This window comes from Larimichthys crocea, chromosome XXIV, assembly GCF_000972845.2.
Source record: "Larimichthys crocea isolate SSNF chromosome XXIV, L_crocea_2.0, whole genome shotgun sequence".
In the NCBI taxonomy this organism is placed as follows: Eukaryota; Metazoa; Chordata; class Actinopteri; family Sciaenidae; genus Larimichthys; species Larimichthys crocea.
Window position 1 is genome coordinate 14,605,450 of NC_040034.1, and position 17,473 is coordinate 14,622,922.

General features: G+C 39.7%; 2 protein-coding genes across 7 annotated transcripts in view; both read right to left on the reverse strand.

Moving 5' to 3' along the window:
* col12a1a (collagen, type XII, alpha 1a) overlaps positions 1–14,114 on the reverse strand; it is a 53,780-nt gene extending 39,666 nt beyond the window's left edge. For 3 of the 4 annotated variants that reach the window (XM_010738040.3, XM_010738039.3, XM_010738042.3), the window contains exons 1-13: positions 13,951–14,114; positions 12,708–12,813; positions 8,812–8,928; positions 8,580–8,723; positions 7,927–7,980; positions 6,427–6,690; positions 6,141–6,305; positions 5,722–5,895; positions 5,250–5,540; positions 4,526–5,128; positions 3,438–3,716; positions 3,080–3,355; positions 2,711–2,983 (exon numbers count right to left, since the gene is read on the reverse strand). In XM_010738040.3, coding sequence (XP_010736342.3) covers positions 2,711–2,983; positions 3,080–3,355; positions 3,438–3,716; positions 4,526–5,128; positions 5,250–5,540; positions 5,722–5,895; positions 6,141–6,305; positions 6,427–6,690; positions 7,927–7,980; positions 8,580–8,723; positions 8,812–8,928; positions 12,708–12,777 — 2,710 coding nt within the window. In that variant the 5' untranslated portion in view covers positions 12,778–12,813; positions 13,951–14,114. The remainder of the gene's footprint in view (positions 1–2,710; positions 2,984–3,079; positions 3,356–3,437; positions 3,717–4,525; positions 5,129–5,249; positions 5,541–5,721; positions 5,896–6,140; positions 6,306–6,426; positions 6,691–7,926; positions 7,981–8,579; positions 8,724–8,811; positions 8,929–12,707; positions 12,814–13,950) is intronic. The other variant, XM_010738043.3, reaches the window with a different exon arrangement.
* Positions 14,115–14,795: 681 nt separating this feature from the next.
* Positions 14,796–17,447, reverse strand: LOC104924632 (cytochrome c oxidase subunit 7A2, mitochondrial). 3 transcript variants are annotated; one of them, XM_027274855.1, is made up of 5 exons: positions 17,308–17,446; positions 16,757–16,854; positions 16,112–16,201; positions 15,307–15,391; positions 14,796–15,048 (listed from the first exon to the last, which is right to left on the reverse strand). In XM_027274855.1, exons 2-5 carry the CDS (start codon positions 16,763–16,765, stop codon positions 14,993–14,995), a joined length of 240 nt encoding a protein of 79 aa, XP_027130656.1. In that variant the 5' UTR covers positions 16,766–16,854; positions 17,308–17,446; the 3' UTR covers positions 14,796–14,992. The 3 variants fall into 3 exon arrangements, with proteins under 3 accessions (XP_027130656.1, XP_019115295.1, XP_027130655.1); XM_019259750.2 differs by lacking the exon at positions 16,757–16,854 and having other exon boundaries at positions 17,308–17,447; XM_027274854.1 differs by lacking the exon at positions 17,308–17,446 and having other exon boundaries at positions 16,757–17,277.
* Positions 17,448–17,473: the final 26 nt, after the last annotated feature.

Below are 17,473 nucleotides of genomic sequence, written 5' to 3' on the forward strand. Positions count from 1 at the left end.
CTGCACAAAAACATTATGTCAGTAGACGAGACCCCTTGTTGATTTTATATATAGCTGTTGGAACTCTATTATCATCACTGGAAATTTTCATTCACATCTTTTGTATTAGATAATAGTTATCAGGATCTGAGTATAATACAAGTTACTCAGCCTAACCCCTATTTTTTTTTTATCTTGATTTCTTTGTAAGCTCTTCCAAAATCACTGCAGGAAATACATTGTCTCTTTAAAGTGCCATCTCAGCACTGGAACACTTCCCTTTTCTTTATTACTTTTGGTCCACTAAGGCATACATCTGAGCCACAAATATGAAGCCTTAAGTGTCTTTGTGCCAAGGTTGCCTGTCTCTGGCCTTTTACCCCAAAGAACCTCTAGAGTAGTGGAGGAAAACCGTCTGGCAAGAACTTGGCACTGCCTAAAAGACATCAGATTAGGAGGAAATAAAATCAAGATGCTTCAATTTCACCTATTGCTCTCCAAGTAAAGGAATCCCTCAGGCACATTTGCTATATCATCCAAGTAGTCAATTATTTGAGATTGGTATAATGGCTGTTTCAGAGGCTGAACACATGACCTTTCAGTTATGGTTTATCCACAGGGCCACCCTGAAGGTTCACAATCTGAAGTGCCCTTTTTTTCTACTCATCCTCACCCTCTCTCTCTGCCTCTGCCTGTAAAGGACAGGCAGAGGCAGAGAGAGAGGGTGAGAACTGTCTGTTCCTTGAGAAAAAGAAACAGACAGTTCTGTCTAGTCACAGACAGACATCTCACACAGCTTGAAGGTCCTCTTAGGTAACGTCTTCCACATGCTGGATAAGACTCCCTCTTCTTAAGTAAATAATTTCCCTGTGTTTGTGTATAATATCCACATTTGGGACATTCGTCTAAGCATTTGCTGTGACACCTTCTCTGTCTACCTTCTGAGTCATCTCAAGATGTTATAATTATGTCCTACTCAAGGCTTCTGTATTGGCTACCATACACTGTTTGCCACAAGGGATAGCTTTGTAGAAGCCACTCTCTTCCAGTTCTCGCCTACATGGACTTCACAGAGGGTCACTCAAAGTGAGTGGCACTCAAAACAATGAGATCAGTGTTGAGGCATGCTGACGTCATGACAGCTTAATAGAGCTGCCTAAACAAAGTGCTTTGTCATGGAGCTTTTTCCTGTGGGGGTGTATGGTTGATGACAGCACAGATTTGAACTGTGGAAAGTCAATAATCAAAACCAAGCCTTTCAGTCAACGTGGGAACAGAGAAAAAAGAGGAAGGCAAGTTGAAATCAACATCATTTCTATCGGCCACAGCATGAGCCCAAGTTCTCTAATCAATTTAGCACACAGGTCCATGTGTGTCGGCAATAAATGTCTCTGTTAAATGGGGACATGCCCAGTACTGAGGACCTCACTGATGCCAGGAGTGTAAGGAGGCGATATTAAAGAACAAGGACTCCACTCTTGGTGTTATGATGAATAGAATAGCTTTGATGTGTACCTAGGCTCAACTCAATTGAACTAAGTATGGACTAACAGGCACTGTTTTGTTTTGTTTTCATCTTGGCAAACGAAAAGTTGAAAAAAACAAAGTTGTTTTAGCAACATTACAACAATGCATATTGCATAGACTAGACTACTAAAGACCAATCTATACAGTACAATGTTGTTGTGCTAACTCCCCACTATAATTAAATGTCCACCCAAGTAAGCTCTTCTTATTTCATAAATAGTTTACTGGTTTTGCAGCCATAAGTGGAACTGATTGAAAGCCAGAGATATTTTCCTCTGTGGGATTCAGTACCATGATTGGTGTTTTGTCCCTCCCAGAGCTATGCCCTTCTCCTTTCTCTCTCAAAACAGATCTCTTTAACTTCCTTTCTTGTGGTCTGTGTGACATCAACAGAAAACCTGACCCCTGCTGTGTCATCTATAGACAGGAAAAAGATGCTCAAACACATATTTGTATCATTGCCTTCAGTTAACTAACTGTTAATTAACTAAACTTGAGATGATCCCCAGTGACTGATTTCACATTAAAAAACAGAATGGTATCTGCCATTCATTGCCAAATATTCCACATATGTCTTAAGAACTACTGTAAGACAACAAATTCAAACTCAGACATACATGTATATGTATTACCATGAAGGCATCTGGCTGTCAACGTCTGTTCCAAACCATTTCATAGGTTCTGAAAGTTTACAAGCATCCCCCACCCATTTCCATCTCATTGCCTTCATGGGCGGCAAAGCCACCCTAACCTACAGTCTATGCCAAAAGAATTACATCAAGTGCGACATTCCTGTCTTTTCCTCTCCAACCACAGCCCATATACTCAACCAACCTTGCAAAGTAGGAGCTCAATTTCCTTAACTCTGATGTAGTCACCGATGAGGAATACCAGATGGTACACCCTTAAAGGGACTTAAAGGAAGACAGCTGAACTAATTTCAGTAGTTTTACGCCATGCAGGCTCTCATCAAATTAATAAAAGATAGACAGTAATCAAGAAACAACAACCATACATGCCTATATCTTGGCGTTTCCTTGCATCGTGAAAAGAAGCTGAACAATAATTAATTTGTCTACCCAGCAGTAGCCACTCGCTGAGGCCACAACCACAAAACATGCTTTACATTTCTGCCACACATAGGCTATAAAAATAATCCAACCATTTCTAATTTGGACTATAACAATGTGACATTCTCCCTTACCTTCTAAGGTGGTTCCTGTGCCCAGAAGAGGATCACCCAAACCAGAAGAGTAGCGAGCACTAACAAACAGCTCATATTCAGTGGCCGGTTGGAGGTTCTTCAACATAGCCTGGGTAGTATCTCCCTTGACGGATATCTCCTTCCTCTCACCACCCTCAGTAGGTTTGAAGGCAACACGGTACTGGAGGACATTTCCTGGAGCAGCCTGCCATGCCAGTTTCATTGTAGATATGGTTTCATCAAAGACACGAAGGTCACGAGGAGAGCCACGGACTGAAAGCAACCAAAAATGGTTCAGATACTAATTCTTATTTTTATTCATATTCGCTTGTAGTTAAAAACTTCTTAAAAACAATGTTCCTGACTCACGTTCCTTGGTGGTGCCATCTATTTGCATCTCATCCCCTATGCCTGTAGAGTACTCAGCAGACACAGACACACGGTAGGTGGTAATGGGAAAAAGCTCCTGGAGAACTATGGTAGTCTCCGGTCCAATGGTTTGGGCTTCCAGTATTTCCCCAGCACCACTCAGTGGGATATAGGACAGTCGATATCTGATCACTGAACCTGGAGCAGCTTGCCATGACACCCTGAAACTGTTTGTTGTCTCCTCTGTAACTCGTAGATTTCGTACAGTCCCTTGCTCTGAAAAGGAAAGAATATTTTAGAACCTAAATTTTCTCACTTTTGATGAGTGCTGGGTCAAGTTCAAGTAAATCTCTCCTACCTTCTAGAGTGGTCTCTTCGCCAGTCAAAGGGAAACTGTCTCCTTTTTCATACTGAGCAAAGACATTGACCTCGTAGGCGGTGAGGGGGTAAAGGTGGGGAAGAACAGCTGTGGTGGTGTCACCTGGCACTGCCAAGGAAATGTAGTCACCAGTAACATCTTCAGCCTTGCGGAAACGCACTAGGTAAGACATGACATTGGCAACAGGAGCTGTCCAGGTGGTACGAAAGCTTCTAGAGGTAATCTCAGAGAACTCCAAGTTAGTGGGTGGAAGCAGACCTGAAAATAAAAGATTACTTGTTAGAAATATCTGTCACTCAAAATCATTGCAATCAATCCCACAATCATATAAATCTGTGAGATTTATGGGGCTACTGTAGCTATGATTTATTCCTTTCTTCTCTCCGTCCATTGCCTTGACCATAATTACTACCAGTAATGTCAGAATTGAAAAGCAAGGTGTTGCTGTACCCTTGTTCAGCCAACAAGGTTGGAAAAAAAAATTAAGTTGCCAAGCATGGAATGCTACACACACTAAGTGGTGTGTGTTTTGAGACTACAGGCTTCAGTATCAAGCACATTGTGTGGTGTCACACCAGGTGGAACAGCCACAGCTTAGAGTTCGGGTGGCCTTATAAGTCAAAATTATGGTCAAGTAAAAATATCACAGTTGTTCCTGTCACCATAGAGTTTTCAAACACTTGGTGATAACAAATGGTGTGATAGAACTCATTTATGAAGCATGTATGTGGTTTTGTGGTAGGGTTATTGGCAGGCTATGGTCAAGTAAGTTGAATAAATTTTGCCTGTGCCTCATCTTTCAGATATTTATACAGTAATATACTGCTGTATTTTGCTTTCTCATAATTGCATTGGCTTTTTGCCTTTACCCCAACTCCTAAAGACCAGGTTAACTGATAGTTCAATGGTACAGTGTCTAATAAAGACACAGTGGACAAAGATGATGGCACTAACATATTTAGCAAATGGCAGCTACCCAAAACTGATGCTTAGAAGTTATTTGCATATTATGTGGCTACACTGCTGGTCAAAATTATTGGCTTTAGATATTCTATACTCCAACTTACTCCTCTTTTTGATGTTGAGAAGCTCCTGTTCAATCCTCAAACAGATGGACTGAGTCAGCTCCTTGGAGATCCTCTGGAAGGCATCAAAGTCCTCGACCTCGAAGACATGACTGTCGGAGGGGGGATTAGCAATGGCCTCCAGCTCTGACCTCACTGCATCCTTCACACCAACAGCAAAGATCTCCACATCAATATTCCTCAGGTTGGTTGCAGCATTCTTAAATGAGTCTGATGACTTTCCATCTGTGATCAGGACCATGACACGGGGGACATTTTGTCTTGCTCCACGGTTAGAAACAAAGATCTTCTCCCTGACATATGTCATGGCCTTGCCAGTGTTAGTGGAGCCTCCACGGTAGGGGAAAGTGCGCACAGCTTTAACAACGGCACTAAGGTCATGGTGGGTGTTGAGGGCAAATTCAGTGTGTGGATCACGACTGTACTGGACCAAGCTAATCTGGACCTTGTGTGGTCCAATATCAAAGGAATTGACCAGGACCTCCAAGAAGGCACGGACTTTGGCAAAGTTTTGTAATCCAATACTGTACGAGCCATCAACCAGTAGGACCACATCAGCCTGCACATCCACTCCCAAAGAGCACTCTTGAAAAAGACAAGACATAATAGGTTAAAATCCTTGCATGGCTTCCGTGCAGAAATAAGTGTATCAAAAGTAAGCATAGTCAAGGAAAGATGACATATCGTGCACAATAAGTCTTCTTACCTGTTGACACCTTGACAGGCTGGGTCTTCTCCATTGCCATGATGGGCTCACTGGGAGTCAGACCTTTGAGGGCATACAGGCTGATCTCATATTCGGTCTCAGGAGAAAGGTCACGGACATTGATGGATGTCTGGGTGGGCCCCATGTACAACTCCTGGCGTTTCATTCCAGCTAGCATAGGGATGAGGGTGACCTTGTAGCCAGTGATCTCACCCGGGGAGGCATCCCATGTCACCCTCATTGACTTAGATGCAATTTCTGTGACTTGCAGGTTATAGGCTGGCTCCACCACTGGGAAAAATTTGCAGGAAATGTATTATTACATGGGCTTTCAACATGTATTCAGCATCAAAATTTGTTTGCTGGACTGTCCACAGCACTATTAGGATCATTCTGTGTCAAAACCATAAAACCAATATAATGCAAATCCAATGAAATGTGAAACTAATTTGATTAGCATCTTTTGACTTACTTTCTTCTCCGCTAACCAGAGAGCTGAGCTGCTCATCAACCCCAGAGCACACCGCTGTGATGATCTTTTTCTCTACCTCTTGGATCATGTCAAAGTTTGGAACATTGTACACATGTTTGCTGTGAGGTGTGGAGGCCATTTCCCTTAGCTCATCCTCATCTGCTCCTTTGATACCTGAGTGGGAAAATGTGAAATACAACATCATAAACTCATATGTCCTTTAGTCAGAGGCTGCGAGACAGATGTGGTAGACTGTTGATGGTTTTGGAGTATTGCGTATGTTAGAAAAAACAAGACTTGACTTTTACGAAGTCAAATATGAATATTGCAATCAGTGGAAAATCAAACAGCTTCCAAGAACAGGCAGACTTTCACATGGGAGAGCAATATTCAACAAAACACTGAATAATAAACCATACCTAGGACAAATATTTCCACTCCAATGTTCCTAAGCCTTCTAGAATACTCCTCCACTGGGTCCTGAGATTTTCCATCAGTGATGATCATGGCCACCTTCGGAAAACCTTTCCTGGATCCGGCTGCCTCCGTAAAGATGTTTTGCAGGAGATAATCTATGGCATCACCTTAAGAGAGAAATGTACGTGTATTTTTAAATATCTGTGTTGCACTCAATGTTTAACATAAAAAAGACACTTAAATCACTATCTTAAAAAAACATGCAAATCCATAGTAACGATAAAATACCTGTCATAGTATTTCCCCCTTTGTATGGCAAGGAGTTGATGGCTTGGAGCAGGTCTCCCCTTCTGGTGTAACGGGTGAGAGGGAACTCTGTGCGGGTGTCTGTACTGTACTGAACCACAGCCACCCGGGTCTTGTCCTCGCCAATGTCAAAGGCCCCTGCCAGTGAGGCGATGAAACTGCGAATGTACTTAAAGTTTTCTCTGCCGACACTCCATGAGCCGTCCACCAGGAAAACCAAATCTGCTATTGCACTGACCGAACACTCTGGGCAAAGACAGTGGAGAAATAAGAGTCAGTCAGTTAAAAAAATTATGTTGCATGTTTTGATTGATCCATATTAGGAAAAAGTTGAAGTTTCACTGCAGGTTACTAATTGGTGTCAAAACTTAAGATGCAGAAAAGCACATCCTTCATGTCTCAAATTAAAACTATTTCCAAGCCAGAAATGTGCAAATAAACGTATGGCAGCAACAACTTGGTCTTGGAACAATATTTTTACACTGGCTCATTTCTTCTCCTGTCTGTCTAAGGAAAATAAAATCACTGACACTTAGTTGGATGGCTCAGAGATATGCATTCTGACATCAAAAGAAACATTAGGCAGTGCCAAACAGTGGGCTGGTATAGTCATTCCAGCAGACAGAGATGTGAAAAAGAAAAAGTGGCTTTATAGACTAAACATTTAGCAGAAGTTCCACTAGCAACATTCTCTTTCAAATCCTACAGGGCTTTATATCATAGATGAAATTCTCTGGAACATTTATGACTCTATTAAAATAATTGGCAGGACTTAGCTGGATGGACCTTAATCCTCATTCCCCTTGGTCTCATTGACTTTAAATTTTGTTATTCGCATCTCACAAGTCTTATTCTTAGAAGCGCATATATTTTCTCAAAATTCCCTGACCTAATGTAGAAAATGATGGCCTCAAAGTAGGGGTTTAGTCAAACAATTTGGGTAGCTGTGAAGGAATTGCTGGGTTTAGGACAATCTGGAGAAGTAAGTATAGTTTCCAGAAGAATCTATAGGTGGGGGGAAAGTGAGCATGTCCTCCAGTAAATCTATAAGGATTGGTCTCATGACATGAGCGGAGGATAGTTTGGCCTCTTTTAACGGTTTCAAGGGACAGCACTTGCCTTGTGATGGCGCAATTAATATACATAATTGCTTTACAATCCCTTCCTGCTCTCATCCACTCAATGGCATATAACAGAGCCCATGTCTTACATGCCTTCCTTTCCTTTTTTCTTGATGTGCACACTGGTTTCAATTAAAGGAACCAATGTATGCCCTTCCAGTCACTGTCAGATCCCTGTCTGCTTACCCGCTGACAACCCTAACAGGAGGTAAAAAGTATGCCTGACCAAATTATTCCATGGGGGAAAAAAATTACGATGACAGTTATGAAGGGAAAAAACGAATAATAAAAAAAAAAGGAAAGCTGTGTGGAGGGCAGGCCCTGTTCAGATTTTGGTTGACACCAGAGTAAACATACTCACTGATTGCATCTGACTGTGGCCTCTTGACTCGTTCACTAGCGTTACTGGACTGGACTGAAACACAGGAAACACTCAGTGAGTTAGCACCACACATTGACACCCCTGCCTCACTGTGGGTCTTTACACAGTGGAAAAAGGAAAGAAAATCAACACATCATAAAAGCTGTTTGACAGGATCAAAACCACATGCACATAAGCACATAGCTTTATGCTGCATTGGCTACAGACAATGGGTAATTCAAGAGTCAGTAAACAGATTGAATAAAAATGCTACATGGAACAAGTTATTCTCTTATTAAAAGGGAATACGCATATCACTAGCAGCCAAATATTATCTTTATGTTGCAGGAGGAGATGGTCTGCTTGCCTCGATATTAGTGAACATCATTTATTCTTTATGTCACATCATTAATCACCACATATAATAAGTAGACACTCTAAAGGTTTACTGACTATTTAAAGAATAATTTCTGGAGGCAAGTGCAACTTTTTTGCTTAAATGATTTTGACTATAACAGTTCAGAAACTGTAAAAACTACAATAATGCATTAAAAACTGACCTTGTAGCCACGTCCTATACAAAAATAATTGAACATTTTAAGGTCTAACTTTTTCCAAACAATTTAAATTACCCAGTATGATTATATACTCACTGGTCAGTTGTCCAAAGATGGGAATGCTTTCATCTGACCCTTCAAAGGAGTTTATGGACACTGAGTAGTCCAAGTCAGGGGTCAGGTCAGTGATTGAGGTCATAGTGGTATATGGATCAAGGGTAAAATCTCTGACTGCTTCATCTAGGAGGGGGAATTTAACAGTAAATCAACTGTGAGGATGCAATGAATGTATAAATCAACACACTGTAAGCGCTGACTTCATACTGACCTGCATCTGATACAACTTGTATTCTGAAGCCATCTATCCTTGACGGGGGTCTTGCCCATGTCATTTCCACTGTGTTTTCATTTATAATTTTAAATTTCAAGTCTGAGGGGGGTTCCACTGCAAATAAGAGGTGAAACACTGTTAAATCACAACAAACATAAACATATGTATGAATATGGTATATGTACGCTCATATCAAAGTAATGTATTTTCAATCAAGCATTCACATTGATCCCAACAACAAACACTTCATGACTGAAGTAGACTTGTTCATTGTTGGGGACAGACACATAACACTGATGTCCATTTGTGAGGGTGACAAGTAAAGAACACGACAACATTGAAAAAGTGTGAGAAGCCATTTTGGAGTAAAATGGCATTTGTTTGAGTTGCTCAACCAAGATGGCCAGCAACTCAAGCACTGGCATACACAACATGTGCACGACATAACTCTACCAAAGTGCAAACACTGAATTAACCATCCAACAACATGCTAAGTGCAGTCATTACAAAGCATGCCCCGACCGCATACTAAACTGCTTTTATGATGGAGTTGATCTCAGCATTACAAAAATATAACATTCACCATGTGACTTCATTCACAAGTTACCGATTATACAATGGAATCAAGGTTGCCATGTTAAGGTTGTTGAAGTAACTCTTGACAAAATTGAACAACCATATGTTATATATACATTGTATATAAACATATTTCAAGGACAAAAAGTGGTTTGTGTTTATTTGGTTAAAACTCTTTACACAAGTGAGTGGCACACATCCATTGCAAACCTTTTAAAAGAATACACAATTCGTCACCGGAGACCCTTGTGTACTTTTTCATTGACAGCATAGTGCATATGAAGGCATGAGAGAACAAATTAACTCGAAACACTAAAAAGATTTTTCTGATGTACTATCAAAGAGAAAGTATGTACATTAAAATAAATACAGGAAAACATATACAGTGTGACAAGACCACGCGCCTTTACACTTGACTTGATCACAGCTTCATGCATCATGTACATGAGAAAGTTGTTTGGCTCAACAACTTTGATTGACTTGAGGGTAATTTCCATGTACAGTTGGGACCACACAGACAGAGATGACAAACATATTTTAAAATGATATTCTTTCTTACAGCTTCAAGGCTACCAGTTGAGAAAAAGGGCTAACGTTAATTAGTGGAAATTCGTTAACATTTCATTAACATTTAGTACATTTAGCACTTACATGCATAAAAGTTCAAGTTCAAAGTATCAAAGTATTTGAAGAGTTTTCTTTTATATAATGTTAATATTTGAAGTGTCATACAGTTAGTTTTAGTTGTACTATTTTCTTCATTCATTATATAATTCATTCTTATGATGCGAGATTATTTCATGCGAGTTGGGTCAAGAAGTTATGCTAGTATATAGAATTAGTGTTCCATGAGAATTTCTTCATAGTGACAAAATGAACAACTGAAAGACAAGAAGACACAAATGAATAAAACACATTTTGTGAGAACATTCAAGACGTGAACGAAGTTAGCATGATGTAATTTGCACTGACTTGCAGTGCTAGCCAACAGTGGCAGTACCATGATGGGGATGATATATGGTAAGTGAGCATGCATTAGGCTGTAAGGCATCAGCAAAGAGTTTCGCCATGAGGGTTGCATGCTAGCTGTTGAGTAAGAATGAGTGCCATCGGAGGCAAGAATATCATTGTAAAATACACGTTGAGGAGGAAGCCATAGCTTGGGACACACTGAATGCACAGGCAGATGACAAACAGGAGCCCACCAAATAATTAAAAACTGGGATTGGAGGATCACCAACCTGACATATCAATTCAAGGAGTCCCGATGGACTGCGTTCCCCCTGATTTCTCCGCGAGTATCTCCAACACCAAATGGTAATGGGTATGGAAGTGTATATGGGTGTGGTATGTATGGTGTGTAGAATTGGGGGGTGGGTAGCAAGTAGCAAAGCAATGGTTGCTGGATTGAAAAATTCTGATAAAAAAAGTTTTAAGTGAGTCTACACTCGCATGAGCTACACACCTGCCACTCCCACGTTTGTTCAAGACGGTGTGAGCATGTTGTTTCAATTTGTTACAATTTCTTCGACCATACGTCTTTCTGGTTTTAAAATATACATTAGGAACAAAGGCGGTTTTGTCAAAATAACAATTTCTGGTATGTTATTGTGGTTGCTCTTGTTATATGGGTGTCTGTCCCATCAGTTCCTAATAAAGGACATCTCTGGCTCCCAGGGGCCAGAGTCTGGCTACTGTTCTCTTAGTAACCTCAGTCTCCAGCCAGCCAGCTATCCTGGCTTGGGCTACTGCCAGGAGGAGAGACCAAGAAGAGGAGGAAAGAACACTGACTCTCCCAAAGAGGCAGGACAGATGCCAAAGTAATTCCACAACATGTGCTGACATTAAACATTACTGCATATTAACTTTCCATATGTATTGCAACTCAGCGTTTTTGCGAATGCCCACAAAGAAGCCCTAGAAAGGCTCTTTGTCTTTGTGCTGTCTGAGGATTAATTTGCTGTTCTCGTATTTCATCTTTCCATTCCGTTAGTGGAGATATGTGAGAGTAGACGTTAGACTCCTCTCCCCCACCAGAGAGCCTTCAGAGGGGAAAAAATCAGGGTTTCCATACCATATTTCCATATTTGCCATTATTTTGGACTGAAACGTTTGCATATTAAATTACTTTGAGTCATTTTCTGTCAAAGCAACTGACAGGTTGTTAACAGTCTATGATATGTTAGCTCTTGTGACATGTATAGCACAAAGTATTTAACAGTTACTAAAACCGTAATATATAAGCACAAAATCAAAGCTGGAAAGTAAAGTAATTTGAGTATGGCATTCAAGTACAGTTTTAAGCACTCCATATTTCTTGGACATTTCCATTTGTTAGACTTTCTGCCAGTAAAATTACAATACTGCCTCTATGATGCAACACCATGAAAAGGACAATTGTTCTAAATTAATACTTTTGTTACTTAACGTAAATGCATTTCATTACTTTTTACGCATTTTAATGCTTTTTTAGTTTTAGTTTTGAACTTTTTCATCTATTTCAAAGCATTGCACTCTATTGTGTTGTTTCACAAGTCATTTAATGACTTAAAACACTGCATTTACTTACTACTGCAGCCACTAAAACCATGGCAAAGAGATTTACAGGTTTACAAGATCCAACTACAACCATGGCATAATCATAATAACTTAAAAGAAATTGTCTGACATTTCAATGCCTAATTATGAAAGACTTGACAATCTTCCAAGTTTTGCTTTAGAAAAAGTGCAGAGGTCCACTGTCATAAAACTCAAACAGCAACAGCTCTGCTAAAACATTTACAGGGAAACATTTAGCCATGAAATTACTTTTGTTCTTCTCTGTGCCCAGCTGTTTAATGTATTTAATTAGAAACTGGAAATGAAATAAACTGAAGTGCGCTCGGTTTCTTATATTTGCCAAATCTGAATGAGAAAATTGTTCCTGGTTTAAAACCATCTAAATTGCAGCCTAAATACAAGTAAATGAGATTTGGACTTTACACCAAAGCCTGTAATGAGTCCTGACAGATAAATCAGACATAATACAGTACAAATGAGAGATAAAAGCATGACAATTATCAAGGAATCAGTCAGTAGTCCAAAAGTTACATAGTCAAATAGCATACACAGGAAATAAGAATAACTTTATTCAGTTTATCAATACAAAGAGTTCACTGTCTATGTGATGACTCTCTCTCTCTGACATTAAATCAAATGACTTATCCCTGTAACACAGACATCCAGTGGAGATGTTTGAGTGAAAGAAGAAGAGCAGAGGATAGAGACAGAGGGGGATAGTGTATGTAAGTGGACTGAAGCGAGGTAGTTGGATTTACCTTGAGCATCTATGGAGGATAACAGGGCTGCCACAAAGGCAGCCGTGGCCAGAGACAGCCCTATCTTCATGTTTGGCCCTTAAGGGTCACCAGCGCATGAACCAGTCTGAGGACAAACAGAGAAAATGTGTTGAAACTGCAGATCTATGACACAGCTCACTTTTTTTAGTGACATCGCAAGCAAAGGATGAATGAATGTGTAATTTACTGCTGCGTCAACATGGTCAGATTCTGTATTATGTATTTTTGGTGATGTATGGACTTAATATTGATAGCTGTTAGAGAATCATTGCTTTCCATTACTCAAAAACTGCAAAATCCATCTAGACTCCCTTAGATAACATAAGAGCCGCACCTTGCTGCGTCCCATTGGTGCCTGCACCATGAGGTGTAGGAATTTAGTAGGAATTTTTTTTATCACATGCTCTTTTGTTTGATCCTCATATGCATGATTTGGAAATGCCCTCTTGCTGTCCTGATCTTTGTAGTATACAGCTCTACACGCAGCATAGTCTTACCTATAATTCTCACTCTCTTTAGTCCTTCAGGGATGAGGTTTGGGGAACATTATGAGGTCTTATAAGCACCTTGATGATATTTTGATGTATTCGAACCTATAACATATTATGGGGCATCTTTATAGAAACAAACCACGCATTTCTGTTTTTCAGATTTTCCTCTCTAACTCTTCTCCTTCTTTAAGAATGGTTTAAATTCAATGACATGAGGGACATGAGGGACTATGGCTTTAACAGGCACTCATCTCATACCGGACTTAAATAGATTCTTATTATGCAGTTTATCTGTAATGGAATAATCTCATGCGATGTGGTTGCTGTTTTTTTTTTTTGTTTGTTTTTTTTCATCTCTAAAGGATAAGTAGACTACATCCCCACAGTATGAGATCTTTACCACAGGCTGTGCGCCCCGCCTGGTGCACAAGAACGAAAACTGCAGATACAGGGGCTGAAATGAGGTTCATGGTCCCTCGGATACAATAAGAGCTCATATAATTAAAATTTATGAATTACACATAAAGCACAATTTAAAAAAAAGCCTTTCTACTGAAACTCTATATTTTACAATGAAGTCAATAAAATTGTATATTTAAAATGTAAATGTAACGCAAGTTGTTTCAAAACACACAAAACTGCGGCAAAATGGCGATATTCTCTCAAATATAAAATGATTTAAAATGCGAAACATAAATAATTTACAATAAATAAAAAGTCTATGTACTCACCTATTCAATCCCCCCAAAAAATGAGCAGCCTGCTTGAAGCCTCCCCCTCTGGAAAGTAAGAGAAAATTTCAGGAGCTGCTGCTGGACCCTCTCCTCTCTCTGGCTACTGGAAGCTCCACCAGCAGATGTCCAAGAAGGAAAAGCCTCTTTCCAAGTGGGAAGAATCTTTCCACCATCGGCTACTTAATAGGGGGGCAGTTCCCAACTCTCAGTTTACCATCATATGGGCTTCTTACGAAACCCCTGCCTTCCAGTTGATGTATGTCCCCCGCTAAGACCGATCCACTGTTTGGAAATTACATTTTTTTCCTGCATTCCTTTGGTCTGGTGATTTAATGAGTTTCCAGTGCCAATGTGATTTTACTGCAGGGCCACAGTTAACCAGACAATACTGAGGGGGGGATTTTAAGTGCGCAGCAGGCATCCTATTTACTCACTGAAATAAAAGTTTAATTTATCGATTTGTGAACAGAAACCTCTTCACGTTTGGTATATCAGTGCGTGAAGGTTTCTCATAGCGCGTTCAGGATGCTTAAAGAAACAAAAACAGGTGTGTTGTTATTTCATAAGTGTATTTATAATGTGGAAATCAATGGAAAATGAGTTTATGCGGGGGAAAGGAGAAGTATTTCAGAAACAGTCTCTCTGCTGCTCGTATCCACAATGAAGAAACCTCTAATTGATTTGATGGTTTTTGGTGCCCTCTAGCGTTCAGACCAGAAACTTACACTAGATGAGCACAGTTGCAAACAGACTGTAGTCTCAAAGTCAACTCAGATTCTGGATGGAGAATTAAATTTGCTTTACATTATAAACTCAAACATCAAAAAAGTGACACAGTTGAATGAGATAGATATACTTTTATTGTCTTCAGCACACGATTTGTACAGTCAATAAATATTCCCTTTAAACATTATAAATACTGATATTATTGATAGGACAAATAATCTCCCAGATTACCAATCTGCACAACAGAGTTGATGAATTACACACAGCATGTGCATGATTGTTTCATTAGATGATAAAGCCCACTCCTGTTTCACTATGGCTTCTTGGGCATTGAAGCAGAGAGCAGTGAGTACACGACATATCCAGTCCCTGCAAAGAGATGGGACAAGAATCACAGATGTGACAGAGATACAGAGATATAACAAGCTTGAACAAAAGTTATTTATCTTGACTTCAAACAATTCCAGATGATGCATTGTCAAATTGCAATATTTTGATTTTCAAGGTCAGTTTCAGTGATAACATCGGGGTCAAGTCACTGGTATGAAAACATGTTTTCACTAAGATACAGACTGAGACATCTGGCGCAAGCCTGAATCATCAAATCTCAGACAATTGCCGACATACCAAACACAGTGAGAGCCATTGTGGCTCTGTAGAGCACAGCGTCCTTTGACCCGCCCTTCAGATGGATAGGCATACCGTTGTCCTCCTGTGCAAAGAGCAGACCAAGAATGAAGGCATATAGTTATTTTTTAAAAAGACAGCCTTACTTTGCAGGTATGTGATGGACTTTTAGCTTCAGTTTTTCTGTTTCAAATTTGTTTAGTGCTCATCTCTGGTTAACCACAGCAATTATGTGGTGGCGTATAGTACACTACGCAATGAAGCAGTGCTTGCTCTGGGATTCAGAAGCGAGGGTAGGTCATTTGTCAACTAGGGCTACAGTAATTTCTAGCGCTATGCAAGGATCAGCAAAGCCTGCCACACTGGAACGCTGATTTTGCAATGGATTTTGATTAGCAGCTGGCAAACATAATTAGTATAACTCCAGCCCCAGCTACAGTCGAAGGTCATTTAAACATTGTGGGGGATCCACCGATACTTATCTGTCAGGCTACAAAGATGATAAAATTAGATTCTGTCTCCAGAACCTGGGAATAAAGTAGAAACTTTAACGTTATCATTATCAGTACATAAAGATCTCATTCTTGTTCTCACAGTTTTCTTCAAACAGGCATTTCATTACGAAAGATTAAGATTGTGACTTCTGCTGAAAACAGACCCACAAATCAGCTGTTCAAAGTGAATATATACAACATATACAAAGTTGCATCAGAAAGAAAGTTATTCATAAGACTAGACTACACTTTTGGCATCTTCTTCTGAGACAAACATCAGATGTGACACTAATGGGATGGTACGATCATACCTGAAACAGTTTTTGTTTTTCCTTCACAGTGTTTTCAACCTGCCTGCGTGCACTGCTCGCGATGGTCCGCCTGGAAAGCTGCCGAAGTCCCTGGTGGTATAAACACTTTGAGGAGTGAGGATTTTATAGTGTACACAGTTCTAATGTTTATCATTTTAATGAACAAACTGTGGATAATGGTGTGGACAAGAAAATAACACTAAAACTGAGTGAGGACGCAATGTGACACAAATGATACAAAGTCAGCAATGACAGCTGAACAAAGCTAACTTAAACAAGAAATAACAATTTAGGAAGTACTGAACCACACTGAAGTGCTAAAAATAGTTATATTACTCGTTGCAAAGCATTTGACAGCTGTAATAAAATGGTGACATCTATTGGCCAAATACATGTATTGCATTTAAGACTCAAAATGTCAGATGTCAAATCACTGTTATCATCTTTGATTACATAGTTCAATAAAGATAATAAAACACACACAGTCAATTCACATATGTCCAAAATATTTCATGATACTTTATATATCATATATATTTATACTTTATATAGTATAAGTTTTAGTTTTTAGGTTGTCTGTCTAAAAGTTGCCTGTCTACCTACTTCTTTTATCAAATCCTATCATTTATTAAGAACTGCCCTTACCTGATACATCAAACTTTACCTTCCTCAAACCTTTGTCCTCTGACTGTCCTCAACGTGTAGCTATACGTTCACCAAATGTGTGTTGACGCTGTGGGAGACTGAGAAGCACGTCCCTGATATGTGTAATTATATAATATTACATGTTAATAGTGTAATATAAGTGTTTCACGTTGAGTTAAATCGATGTTTGTCGAGTATTCAACTTCTTGGATATAGCTACATGACGGCTGACGAACGTGACATGACTTGTTGCTTAACCTAACAGGTGGCTGTCAAACCACCGAAGCCATGTTATAAAGTTATAAACACGCACACATCATATCATGTTTATATGTACATATATATATTCATATCGTGCTCTTAAACGACTTAACTTCACATTAAGTTTGACTTTAGCCGGGTTGCTAAGTTACGTTTGAAAGGTTTAGCCGCGGTGACCGTTACTCGCTAACTGACAAACGGTCACAGTTCTCAATAACACAACTACAACATTGTAACAACAAAACCGGAACGTTTCGTGTTAAATACAAAATATTAAACACATCTCTCACCATGAGCTGTCTGTACATTTTGTCAAACTTCTGTCTGGAGCTCAGAGATAAAAAATAATTTAAAATAAAAACACCAGCACAAGGACGGACACTGCCAATATGTCTACCCACTATCCTTCGGTGTGCAGGTCACATCCGGTCGGTCGAGGTTGTTATAATTAGTATT